This window comes from Musca autumnalis, unplaced genomic scaffold, assembly GCF_047663935.1.
Source record: "Musca autumnalis isolate F117 unplaced genomic scaffold, ASM4766393v1 scaffold_5, whole genome shotgun sequence".
NCBI lineage: Eukaryota > Metazoa > Arthropoda > Insecta > Diptera > Muscidae > Musca > Musca autumnalis.
Window position 1 is genome coordinate 46,659,544 of NW_027412088.1, and position 13,548 is coordinate 46,673,091.

The 13,548-nt window shown below is 36.3% G+C and overlaps 2 protein-coding genes across 2 annotated transcripts; one reads left to right on the forward strand and one right to left on the reverse strand.

Moving 5' to 3' along the window:
* Positions 1-851: 851 nt before the first annotated feature.
* On the reverse strand, positions 852-8,385 carry stil (stand still). The gene is made up of 5 exons (XM_073989334.1): positions 8,299-8,385; positions 7,549-8,218; positions 2,746-3,060; positions 1,935-2,123; positions 852-1,818 (listed from the first exon to the last, which is right to left on the reverse strand). Exons 2-5 carry the CDS (start codon positions 8,128-8,130, stop codon positions 1,027-1,029), a joined length of 1,878 nt encoding a protein of 625 aa, XP_073845435.1. The 5' UTR covers positions 8,131-8,218; positions 8,299-8,385; the 3' UTR covers positions 852-1,026.
* A 4,380-nt stretch (positions 8,386-12,765) lies between these two features.
* Positions 12,766-13,510, forward strand: ATPsynF (ATP synthase, subunit F). Its single transcript, XM_073989893.1, has 3 exons — positions 12,766-12,832; positions 12,899-12,985; positions 13,071-13,510. The coding sequence occupies exons 2-3, from the start codon at positions 12,907-12,909 to the stop codon at positions 13,313-13,315; spliced, it is 324 nt and encodes a 107-aa protein (XP_073845994.1). The 5' UTR covers positions 12,766-12,832; positions 12,899-12,906; the 3' UTR covers positions 13,316-13,510.
* The last annotated feature ends 38 nt before the right edge of the window (positions 13,511-13,548 follow it).

The window sequence follows — 13,548 nt, forward strand, 5'->3', positions numbered from 1 at the left end:
CAAAATATTACGATACCAAAAATTTGCGTCAAATCGGTCGATTCGTTCGACGGGCGGACGGGCAGACAGACGGACGTGCTAAATCAACTTTTCTGAAGCGGATTTGGCCAAACATACATGGGGTCTAAAACCATTATTTCGATGAGGCACAATTTTGGTCGTATCAAAGTGTATATTATGCTATGTTTACATTTACGAAATCCACTCAATTTCAGCTGTCAATTCCTTTGCGTATACGTCAAATGAAAACTCATCTGAAATCGATTGGATTTCATTTGACGTTTGAGCAATGGAATTGACAGTTGAAATCGAGTGGATTTCGTAAATGTAAACATAGTATTACCCTCTTTAGCTTAAAGACTGAGAATATAAACATTGACCAAGAACCAGCAATCTAGCGATTACTACAACTATATATATGGCTAGGCTGGTTCAAAATACGATTTTTATCTGAATTTGTATAACAAAGAAACACAATTAGATTCAAAAAGGATATGATAAAACCACACATAGTATATACGCTCTGTTCCAGAACCTGCAAGAAGCTACGATTTTTTACTACGATAACATTTTTTCCTTTTTGTTATCGGAAAAAATAGTAAAAATTAGTAGTTTCTTGCAGGTTCTGGAACAGACCAAGTCTTCAGGTGCGTACAGTCGAACTTCTCTAAAAAGTAACTACAAGGTTGGGCGAAGCATTACTTCGCCACAATTCGTTATATGGAGTCCATTTTATGTGATAATTCTAAACAATTCCTTATAGACAATTATTCCTTTCATATAGACGTTCGTTATAGACAAGTTCGACTGTATATACAAAACATCCTTGCGAACTAAAAACGCAGAGTAAATTATTTTTATATGTATGTAATTGTAATTGTATTCTATAAAAAATAGTAAAAAAAGAGGAAAAAATAAAACATTTTCGCTTTCAAATTATCTTATATGTACACAATTGAGAAAACAAAATAATAATAATAAAAGATTGGACGGATGAATGATGTGTATGTATGTAGATCGTATCGATCACCAATTAAATTGAAAACCAGGATTTAGAAATTTAAATTTTGCAATATCCAAAAACATACGATTCGACTCGATTTGATTACGTATATTCATTTCATGTTGTATATCACGCAGTGATGTTTCCACATGCATTAATAGTTCTTGCCATTTCTGGGCAATAATAGTGCTGCTGGTGTCACCAACCATCAAGCCTGCCGCCGTCGCCGCTGAATGGAGATTATTGCCATTATTGGACGGTGATGAGTGATTTTGCAGAGAACCAGCTCTTGCATCATGTGAAGAATTTTGTGATACATTTATACTTGAATTATTGGAAAAGATACCCGAATCAGTATTTAAGGTTAAATCAATGGCCGCCTGTTGACTCTCGGTTAGAGGTGGTGGTATCAAAAGATGTTCTGGTTTAATGAAGGACAATGTTTGCTGTTGATCTGCTTGATGAATGTATGACTGATAGGATGGAATCGATTCCATATTGAACTGTTGATGATTGTTGAGAGTTGAAGAAAACGAACTCAAAACACTGGGTGATGGCGAAGATTGTGGTGTATTGGTGGTGGTAATTGCTGTCGACAAATTCCTACTATCACCACCACCACCACCTCCTGTTGGGTTGTTATAGTTGTTGTGTAGATTTCCATAAACATATTCATGATTAGTGTTGGTGTTGTTGCTGTTCTGATTTACAAAATTTGTGGCAATTTGTTGCTGCTCTATTTGTTTTTGTTGATCAGTTGAAATGCTATTGTTGTTTATGTCATTAGTTGTTGTTGTGGAAGGGTTATTAGAACTCTTGAGAAGAAAACAAAAGGGAGAGAGAAATCCAACATCATGATCCATGGATAACAGTTATTTTTTAACTTCATACAAATTAAAAAAAAAGAAAAAACTATTATAGTAATATTTACCGGCTGCAATTGTTGTTGCTGCTGCTGAGTGTGATTTGAGTGATTTTGCATATTATTCTCTGTAGCTTTAAGGCTATAATTAATGGGACCCTCCTCACAATGTTCATTGGTTGTTGTTGCAGAGAACTTTCCTCCTCCTCCTCCACCACCACCTGCTATTGGCATTACAACATAATCCATATTATTCCACTGTAAACAATGGGGAGAGAAAATAAAAATAAGAATGAGAACTGTGATTATTCTACAAACAAACTGAAATTCTTTGTTTACGTTTTGGTATTTCCATGAGATAGGTATTTAAAAGAAATAACGGTTATTTTTGATTAGTGAATTAAAAAGGCAAATGCATATTGAAATATTAGGTCTGTTCGATAACCCTAAAGTTTGTACAAATTTGTACAAACTTTTACACAATGATGTTCGATGAAAAACTCGATCAATAAAAGAGAAATGAGGGCATAAATTGAATACTCTACCAGCTGGCGGATAAATCTGAAACGTTTACCACAGGTATATCTTTACGTCCTGATTACAATAATATAAAGTTTCTTGGGGGAAGTCCATACTTCCCGAGATATGGGCCTCTGAAGTTCCGAAAATTCCCTTGTTAAAGCAAGAAAAAAAATTTAAATTAAAAAAAATTTTGTTCCCGGCTACTTAGAAAAAACTTACAATTTAAAAAAAAATCATATTTTTTCCGCCAGCTGGTAGAGTATTCAATTTGTTCCGAAATGAGTAGTAGTTGCAAGTACTTACAAATACTTTCGATGTTATCGAACAGACCTATTATGTTTTAAATTGTTTAACTTACATTGCGCATTTCAGCAGCTTCACGTTGTTGCATTTGATGCCGTTGAAATACGGTTTTGATTTTCAATTTATGAGTATGCAACATACTTAGTTCCGAAGCAGAATTTAGTCCATTCGATTCATGTATTTTCATCTTATTCGCCTCATCTTTATTCAAAATTGACGTTGATGCCATCACCATGTTGGGCGAGTGTATCCTATTGTTGCGATTATTACGCGATGTTATTTTACGATTACGCATCAAGCGATCACGTCTCTCCAGCAATGCATTGACTTTCATATCGTGCAATTTTTCCAATAGATCTGGATGACGGCGCTATAGAAAAAGAGCAAACTACATTTTTATTGGATTTTCAAAAAAGTAAAAAATATAGCTTTTCCAACAGAGATATACTCTCAGTCTGTTACATAAAGAACAGAAGAAAACAAGTACAAAAGTATCAGTCGGCTTTGCCGACAGAGATATACCCTCAGCCTGTGTATATTGAAACAATTTTTTCCCAAAAAACGTATGTATTTAGGGGGTTTTAAAAATTTTGGGCGTTTGAACCGACAAAAATGTTGATTAGAATTAAAGATCGAAAGTTTTGCGGAGAAGATTCTAAAAGGAATGGATCGACATTGACAATTATGGAAGTGGATCTCCAGCCACTACATATGGTGCCTATGGGGTTTTTACACCCTTCGGTCTGTTTGCTAAAGAAGTATGGACTTGCCCCTGAAAAAAACTTGTACCATCGTAATTGAGGCAGCGAATGCAAGCTGCTTCAACAAAAATCAATGTGATTCGATATCAGGTCTTAAAGTGAACTTATCCGAAATTTTGTGTGGGAGGTACCCGAAGGAGTTTACCGATTGAGTCCATATTTAAACTTCATCTAAGTCTGGTAGAAATTTCACGATGTGCAAAGTATGGACCAAATCGGTTACTTCCCTCAAGAGTTATCGTGCCCACAAATTTTCTGAACATTTTGGAACTTTTGTGGGGGAGGTACCGGAAGGAGTGGACCGATATAACCCATCTTTGAACTTAAACTAAGTTTGGGTAAAATATTAAGAAAACCAAATTTTGAACCGAATCGGTTTCTCCGTTCGACAGTTATCGTGCGCACCAGCCAGCCAGATAGACAGACGGACGGACATTGCTAAATCGACTCCAAATTGTCTGAAACGCATTTCGTCCAAACATACTTGGGGTCTATGAGGCACATTTTGCCCGTATGAAAGTGTATATACCCTCGTTAGCATAAATGCTGAGGGTATAAAAAGGCTTTATAACTTACCCAATCAGGGAGAATGGACATGCCCAGGGCCGAACATTCTATAACCTCCACCATAAAATAGTCTTAATTAAAATGGAATAAGATTCCTTTTACAATTTTAGGAGGAAAAATGTTTTGTCTATGGAATCCCCAAATGCCTAAATTATCTAATCTTAAAAATGAGTTCAGCCAGGTGAAAGGTACCACACCTAGGGACTATATGAAAGTGTCGACCTATCTTTACAATTTTTGGTCGAAAAGTTTTACAACTGCAGGGAACCTCAAAAATCTAATTAAGGTTAGTTCCGTCAAACAATGTAGCCAAGACCATCAAAATACCGAAAATTGTGAGGTAGCGTTATATGGGAGCTATTCCAAACCATGGCCTATGGAAAACTATGTTGACGATTTTTAGTGAAAAAGTTTTGTGACCATAGGGAACCTCAAATGTCAAATTACAGCTAGTTCGGTTAAAAATTGTAGCTAAAGTCTTCAAAATACCGAAAATCGGAAGGTACGGTTATATGGGAGCTATAGCAAAACATGGACCTATGTTAACGATTTTTGAAGAAGAAGAACTTTCGTGACCACAGAGAACCTCACATTTTGAAATAAGGTAGTTCGGTTAAAAATTGTCGAAATAATGGTTTTAGACCACCCCAAGTATGTTTGGACAAAATCCGTTTCAGACAATTTGGAGTCGATTTAGCAATGTCCGTCCGTCTGTCTGGAGCGCACGATAACTCTCGAACGGATGAACCGATTTGGTTTAAATTTTGGCTTTCGCAATATTTTGCCCAAACTTAGTTTAAGTTCGTAGATGAGCTACATCGGTCCACTCCTTCCGGTACCTCCCCCACAAAAGTTCGAAAATGTTCGGAAAGTTTGTGCGCACGATAACTCTTGAAGGGAGAGACCGATTTGGTCCATACTTTGTATAGCGCAAACTTTCTACCAGAGTAATATGAGGTTCCAATATGGTCTCAATAGGTCCACTCCTTCGGGTACCTCCCACACAAAATTTCGGAAAAGTTCAGTTTAGGGCCATCTCTCGAATAGCTTTGATTTTTGTTTTAGCAACTTGTATTCACTGCCCCCCATACGACGGTACAAGTTTCCTTAGGGGCAAGTCCATACTTCCCGAGAAAATAGCCTGAAAGTTGCAAAAAAAAACCCTATGACACCGTGTGAGGTGGTTGGAGCGCAAGATAACTCTCAAACGGATCTGCCGATGTGGTCCAAAATTTGGCGTTAGTAATATTTTGTCCAAACATAGTTTAAGTTCGAAGATAAGTCATATCGGTCCACTCCTTCAGGTACCTCCCCCACAAAAGTTCAAAAATGTTCGGAAAATTTGTTCGTACGGTAACTCCTGAAGGGAGTGGCCGAATTGGTCCATACTTTACACATCCTCATATATCTACTAGATATAGGTCAGGTTCAAATATGGACTGTAGTTGTCCACTCCATCCGTTACCTCCCACACACATTTTCGGATAAGTTCACTTTAAGACCTGCTATCGAATCACTTTTATTTTTGTTGAAGCAACTTGCATTCGCTGCCTCAATTACGATGGTAAAAGTTTTTTCAGGGGCAAGTCCATACTTCTTGAGCAAACAGCCCGTAGGGTGTAAAAACCCCCCTATGGCACCATATGTAGTGGCTGGAGATCCACTTCCATAATGGTCAATGTCGATCGATTCCTTTAAGTATTTCCTCTGCAAAACTTTTGCTCTTTAATCCTAATCAACTTTTTTGTCGGTTCGAAATTTTTAAAAATCCCTAAATACATAAATACATACGTTCAAGGTAAATTTATATAAGGTATAGGTATGCATGAATTACAACAACTAACACATTTACAAAAACAACATTAGCTGTGTCTGGTTACCCTAAAATTTGTAACAATTTGTACCAATTGTTGCTGGAAGTCGTCTGTTAACACAAAAAACTAGCAAAAGAGAGCGATTCGAGAGAGACATTTTGACAGTTCTTTCACTGAGAGCTTGCAAATTCTTGCTGGACAAATTTCTTCTAGCAAGCATTTGCAAGCTCTTCTTCCTGAAAACAATCAATCAGCCGTTTTTGGTTTTTTGTTGATTTATGTTTGTGAACATTAAAAACAATTTTATTGTGGAAATAACATAGTCTAATTGCATTGTTTTATGGAGAACAAATTTGTAAAGTGGAAAAATACTTTTTTGTTTCATTTTCTTATTTATTTTTAATAAAATACAACGTGTTTGCTTCCTTTGTTGGCGGACAAATTGTTCTGTTTTGGCAAGTCAGCTGATTGCTTGCTGGTTTTTGCTGGGAAGGTGTCTGTTTACTTTTTACAATTTTCTAGCAAAAGAGAATAAAAACCCCTTACTCTCTGAGAAAGTTCTTGCTGGACAATTCTTGCTGGGAAAGTAACCAGACAGACTTATTGTTGTTATTGAAAATTAACCCCCTGTTTTTGTAACTATTTTTTGTTCGTTCGTCTATATTCGTAATAATTTGAGCATCCATAGCTCATCCCCAAGATGACCTACATATCTTATTCTTCGTAGACACGTTCTTTATATAGTTAAGAATTACTCATTAAAAAATCAGCGTTCCACATTTGCGCTAAGGCGAGTAAATCGATCTAAAAAGTTTGACAATTCGTGTGAGAACATAAATTTTTTTTACAAAAACAGGGGGTAATTGTCAAATAAAATATTGAATAATAGGGTCGTTCTAAAAATTTTCTCAGGAAAAACATAAATACATTTTTAAAATCCGTTAAAATAGAACAAATTTGAATCAAAATGTAAATATAAAGCATTCAGAACAGAACAAATTTCTCGGGAAAGTAAATTGAGTTTTTTGGGAGAGAGCGGAGAGGAAAGAGCCCCTCAACACTCTTTCCTACCCCCTATTGCCTAAAAACTCAATTTACTTTCCCGAGAAATTTGTGTGTCTAAACACGGACAAACGAAGTATTTTCTAGATGAAAATTTCGAATTTTTAAATTTCATGAGTAGATAGACATTTTAAAAACCCAATTTACAAAAAAGTATAAATACAGCTGATTGTCACTTCTACCTTGTATAAATGTGACTTGCATACGTTTTTTGGGAAAAAATTGTTTCAATTTATACAGGCTGAGGGTATATCTCTGTCAGCAAAGCCGACTGATACTTTTTTACTGGTTATCTATTTATTTAAATCCTTGTTAACTGTTTATTTGTAAAAATGACACAATTTCAAGATGGAGATGTGTTTGGAAACTTTTACATATGAATATATAACCTCCAAATGAAGCCCTTATTTCATAATTAACACAGTATTTCAAAACATAATTTATTTGATTCCAATACTTTAGGATAATTAAACATAATTTTAACCAAAATTCAAATGCTTTGAAAACTGTTTCACCTACACACTTCAGATTTAAATTTTTGCTAATGGGTTTTCTACTAACAAGAACCTGGTTTCAGGACAAAGTATCCAATTAGATTTCTACACTAAAGTATAAAGTATAATTTGTTAGTTATCAACTTTGTTTCCAACTCACCTTAATATGCATATGAAAGTTTCCCGTTGAACGAACACTCCCTCTGTACACACGATCCGGTGGGCAATGGCAACATTTCACAGTTACATTTTCACCATCTTGGGTTTGAATTTGATATAGCTCTCCATTCAGTATATAGGGAATGTGAACATGCCGAAATTGTTGTTGTTGTGGGAGTTTATTGGAATCTTCCACTGATGCTATGTTGGAATATGCTTGGTGATTGAGCATTAAGATATTGTTCGATGATGATGATGATGAAGAAGAAGCATTGTGACCTATAGCTGTTAACGGAGGTAACTCAACAGTAGATTGTTGGTTTTGTCCATCGCTATTTGAATTTATGTGAAATGATTGTTGCTGTTGTTGTGGTATAGGAATTTTCTTCTGTTGTTCCTGGTTTTCGTTATCCTTCATTATTCCTCCAACACCACAGCTATCAATATTTGGAGCCATGGATGATGAGGAAGATGTTGTAGCCACCATCAATTGAGATTGTTGCTGCACTACTTCAGCCGATTTTAATAGTTCCGAGATCATTGTTGTATCGTTGGAGGTATCTTCCGATTCAATATTATCCATTTAAAGGTATTTGCTTGCTTTGCGCGAAAAAACACTAACTCCACTCTTCAATGAACAGCGCAAGTGTGTCATCTGAAGTGAAATAATTCTGAAGATGTGATTTTATTTGTTGCCATGCTCCGTTCGTTCGTTGTTGTTGAAGACAACAAAAAATATCACTCATACAACCTTTGGCGCTTTTGTTGTTATTGCTATTGGATTTCGTATTTTTTATATCCATCTTATTGGGAGAATAATTTGTTGTTTTCAAATTCTCCAGCCAGCCAGCCATCTCAACGATTTGATTTTACTCACACAACAACAACAACACAAACATTGCAATCCAATAGGCACGAATTCAGAACCGTTAAAATGCAAAAAATAAAAAACAATAAGGGTACTCACGTTTAATATGGGTTATTTTTGGATGCTCAGCAAGGCATAATCACTGGGTAGACGCATCAGCAAGTCACGGTTCACACTAAAGCGATTTCAATGTAATATTTTCATGAAATTAGGCGTTCTTAGATCGAGTTTCATACTAAAGTAATTTTATGATATTGCTGTAGTGGGGAACTCGATCTAAGAACGCCTAATTTCATAAAATTATTTCATTGAAATCGCTCTAGTGTGGACCGGGACCAATTGAGGACAGCGAAATGTCTAAAATTTCAATAACATTTTGCAAAAATAAAGCGATATTTAAAAAAATGTCCCCACAATTTCATTCAGCAAATCTTAAGTCCCGGTCCACACTAGCGTGAATTTCATTAAAAAATTTCATGAAATTAGGCGTTCTTAAATCGAATTCCCCACTACAGCAATTTTATGATTTTACTCTACTATGAAAGTCAATCTAGAGACGCATAATTTCATGCAAATTTTTCAATGATATCACTCTAGTGTGGACCGGGACTAATTAGTCCTTGGTCACATTAGACGGTTTCATTGAAACAATTTCATGAAATCCAGGTTTCCATACTAGAGTAAAATCATGAAGTTGCTGTAGTGGGGAATTCGATTTAAGAATCCCTAAAAGTTCTAATGAAACCACTCTAGTGTAACCTCCGACTTAGGTTATAAATTTACAGTTGCACTACATTAAAAAAATAATATTCAAGATTGACCGCTCATGGTACAATCAGTTGGGTTGATGCTCCTACCTGTATGTTGTGACATGTACGGGAACGGAAAAATAACAAAACTTCCACAAATATGGAAAAATAGTGCTAGAGGCCTGGCACATCCGGTCCGCTGTGAGTCGCGTCAGGCGTCAAAAATGGTCAAATGGAAAATGACATTTATAAAAATAAAGCAGTATTGACTTGTAGTGGAATTCTGTAACTCATATTTCGAGTTATCGACAAAAATCGGTAAAATTAAAATGATTATAATTTCGGTACTTAACAAAAATTTTCGGTACGTTAACAACCCAGCAAAAAGTTTACATCCGCGGATGCGTTGAATCACAACAAGTGTACGGTACATTTGCCGTTGGAGTACATCTTTTCCTATGAATTCCAAGAGAGCGCGCAGCTAGGATGCACTCCATGTTGCTTCCACAGCACACAGCTAGGATGCACTCCATTTTCGATCCAAATCACAGCTTTTGGATTGAATTTAAATGCACTCTTCGGATTGCATTTTTAGTCAGTCCAAAGATGCAATTAAAATGCAAGCCATTGCGAAATATCCCAAAATAAATAAAATGCATTTATTGTGTAAAACAAGAACACAAAGGACTTTATTATATAAACACAAATTAAAAAGTTTCCATTAAATTCAATCACATTTTTTTTCATCATCCTAATGTTTTTTTTATGTTGCCTTCCCATCACTAGTTCAGCTTTCGACATGGACTCCAACTCCTTTCCATTAAAATTTCCGTGTCGTGAATTACCGCAAAAATTTTTGCAACTTAAGTGCAGTACACATTGTCAGTTTTGAATGTCGATATTTCGCAGTTATCGATAACTGTCCAACCGTCCAGCAACCACAAAACATTTTGTGGTTGCATGATGAATGACAAAAATGAACGGCCACACTAGCAAGCAACAACAAAGCTGTCATTCAAAACTGACTATGTGTACCCAGCTTTAAGGTTTTATTTCTTTATTTTGTAACAAATTCTGCGAAATGTATACAACATTTGGTCTGTTCCTTTACTTTTGAAAATGGTAAAACTGGCAAAAGTAGCAAAAGTTGTGTACTGCTCTCATATGAATTGTATGGTGTCAGAAGTAAAGGAACGCTTTTCGAGTAAAAAGTGGTAAAACTTGAAGATTCTTGCACGTAAAGGAACAGAGCTTTTGTTTGTCTTTTGCAGAAATGTGTAGTGATCAACCAACTGTTTTTTTCTGTAGGGATCTCTACAGCAACTGCTTATAAAATGTATCGAACGGAGAGCATTTTTCATAACTCTGTTGGACTACATCGAAAGATGTTGTGAAATCATAACTCCAATTACACAACTTCCAAAATTGTTTGCTGGGAACCAAAATAAAGTTGTCGTTAAAGTACAGTACACATTGTCAGTTTTGAATGACGATTTTTTGCAATTATCGATAACTGTCCAACCGTCCAAATATTGGCCAAACATAAATTTGGTATGCATAAAGGCCCCGGCACATACGGCCGGTTGAGTGCCGCAATACAACAACTACATGAAAATTTCTAGAATAATAAAGGCCGCGGCACATACAGTCCGTTGTGTGACGCGCTGCGCGTTGAAAACAACAACCACATGAAAAATGTGTAAGTGATGCCAAGTTTGTTCTTGAAGTTTTCATGTGGTTGTTGTAACGCAACGCTCAACGCGCCGTATGTACAGCGGCCTTTAAGGCCGCGGCTTACACGCTCCATAATGAAGGATAACAAAAACCAGGGACAACAAAACCAACAATCTACTGTTGAGTTACCTCCTCTAACTAGAGCTGGCAAGCCCAAAACTGAGCGTTGACGTGTGCAAAACAAAGAGAATTAGAACAAAAGAAATATTCGGACGTCAATGCCAAACGCAAAATTTGACCCAAACGTTGAATGTGTTTACAGCTTTATGGGCCCGGCACATGCGGTCCGTTTTGTGACGCGTTGGGCGTTTGAAATATCTAATGTTGGGAATATCGATAGTTTGCGAGCTCTGCCTCTAAAGGCCTGGGTACATAAGCTGATTTGCCTGATTGTCTTGCTTTCCTGCTTCATTTCTGTCATAATAAAAATATAATAATAAAGAAAGCCGAGCAAATTTCGAACTGGTTTGCCCTTTTCTTTTTTATTCTTTTATCAGAAGCAAGCAAGGTAAGCAGGCAAGGTAGCTTATGTACTCAGCCCTTAAAGGCCGCGGCACATACGGTCCGTCGTGAGTCGCATCACGCGTTAAAAACAACAACCACATGACAAATGTGTAAGTGATTCCAAGTTTGTTCTTGAAGTTTTCATGTGGTTGTTGTAACGCGACGCTCAACGGACCGTATGTTTCGCGGCCTTAAAGGCCGCAACAGTGGGTTTGGGTTTCAAATGTCAATTCCATAGCGCAAACGTCAAATAAATCCTCATGAATTGGGTTAACCCGACAAAAAACTGTAGTGTAAAAGTACTAATAGCTTCAGCGGAAGATTCCAATAAACTCTCACAGCAGCAACAATTGCGACATGTTCACTCAACGGAGCCGATGTGCCGAGGTCTTAATTCTACTAGCTTTGTCATTAATAATACCCTAGACAGACGGCAGAGTTAATTTGCATTAAAAATTTCCTAATTTGAATTCATTTTTCACCCTGACAGACGATAGTATCTGCATTTATGAAACAGCTGTTTGTGTTGTTTCTTTGTACCCAGCAGACCATTTCATAAAGCTTTACAAAAGTTCGCCAAAATATGCGAAACAAATACACTTTCTACCTTTGATCTTTTCACCACGATGAAGCAAAAATAAATTTAATTTATTCGCGATATTTTTGAGTCTTTTTAATATTATGAAAATATTGCAAAACTTTAAAAAACATTTGAGGAAGATATAATTTTCGATAGAATTGGTATGGTGGGTAATGACATTTTTTGTGAAAATAAAAATTTGTTAAAAGGCGTGAAAAACGATTAGCTGCTATTCTACTCGCGAAAGACCACTACTTATTTTGAAGAAACGCGAAAATTGCTGATTTGCTTTCCCTTTTTATTTTCTTAAACATGGAAATTTGACAAAAGACAATTGATTTTCAGCAGCATTGCCATATTGAAATTGCTTAATTCAGTTTAAATTTCCTTTGATTTTGTGCATTAAGAAAGGGGATAATGTTCAAATTAATTTGAAGTAAGGCTGTTAATGCAAATTAAGACTGCCGTCTGTCTAGGCTATAAATTATAAATTTTTCATTAATATTTTGCTGGAACAAAGCCAATAATGACAAATGTAAGTCCCAATTTACATTAGGCGAGTTCACTTGCGACAATTGTCAGTTTGTGGGTGAGAGAGGGTGTTGAGAGGCACCCTCACCTCTCTCTCCAGCAAACTGACAATTGCCGCAAGTAAACTCGCCTAATGTAAATTGGGACTAAATAGTAAAGCTAATTGGTTTAATAAATCACGCCTTCAACATGACTATCAGTTACTTTACCAAATGAACTTGGCAGCATTTTTGTGGTAACCATTTTTTGACAGTTTTTTTTTTTTTGTGGAATCTATTTCAGGTACTGTGCCTGACAGTTTTGGAAGAACTCGTAAAAGGTAGTGAATTTTTCGCAAACGCTCCGAGATTATTTAACAGCTAAATAAATAATTTATATTTTTTAGAATTCAAAATGGCTTTTGGTGATTATCCAGCTGAATACAACCCCAAGGTACATGGTCCTTATGACCCAGCTCGCTATTACGGCAAAGGTACGTATTTTTTGTTGGATATTTCCATTACGTAATGTGTAACTAATGACAAAAAAATAAATCCTAATGTTTTTCTTTTCTACAGCTGATGTACCTTTCGGTCAAGTAAAATTGGGTGAATTGGGATCTTGGTTCGGTCGCCGCAACAAGACCCCAAGTGCCATTGCTGGTGCCTTCAGTCGTGCCTGGTGGCGTTGGAATCACAAATACGTTCAACCCAAACGTGCTGGTATTGCTCCATTCTTCCAACTCACAGCCGTTGCCATGACATTCTTCTATGTCATCAACTATGGCAAATTGAAGCACCACAGAAACTACAAACACCATTAAACGGTACTCCCAGAGAACTTTGTTGTAACACACATATGTCCCACGTTTAACATGGGCGCTAAGAAGAGTTCTGAGAGTTTGTCTTGCATTGTGTTATTCCGAATAATTGTCCTCAGCTGATCGTATTCAAAAAATATGTTTAAAACAAAAATTCTTATAGAAGAAAAATAATTAAAAGAAAACCAAATTAAATAACAGTTGTGTTTTAATGTTATGAGCCGGATTGAAGGGAC

Bases quoted from the DNA above. Each gene is read 5' to 3' on its own strand.
- stil (XM_073989334.1), bottom strand. From the start codon at position 8,130: ATGGATAATATTGAATCGGAAGATACCTCCAACGATACAACAATGATC. The intron at 3,061-7,548 runs GTGAGTTGGAAA...CTTTTTCTATAG, and splicing joins ACTTTCATATGCATATTAAG to CGCCGTCATCCAGATCTATT. The intron at 2,124-2,745 runs GTAAGTTAAACA...CATTGTTTACAG, and splicing joins AAGCTGCTGAAATGCGCAAT to TGGAATAATATGGATTATGT.
- ATPsynF (XM_073989893.1), top strand. From the start codon at position 12,907: ATGGCTTTTGGTGATTATCCAGCTGAATACAACCCCAAGGTACATGGT. The intron at 12,986-13,070 runs GTACGTATTTTT...TCTTTTCTACAG, and splicing joins AGCTCGCTATTACGGCAAAG to CTGATGTACCTTTCGGTCAA.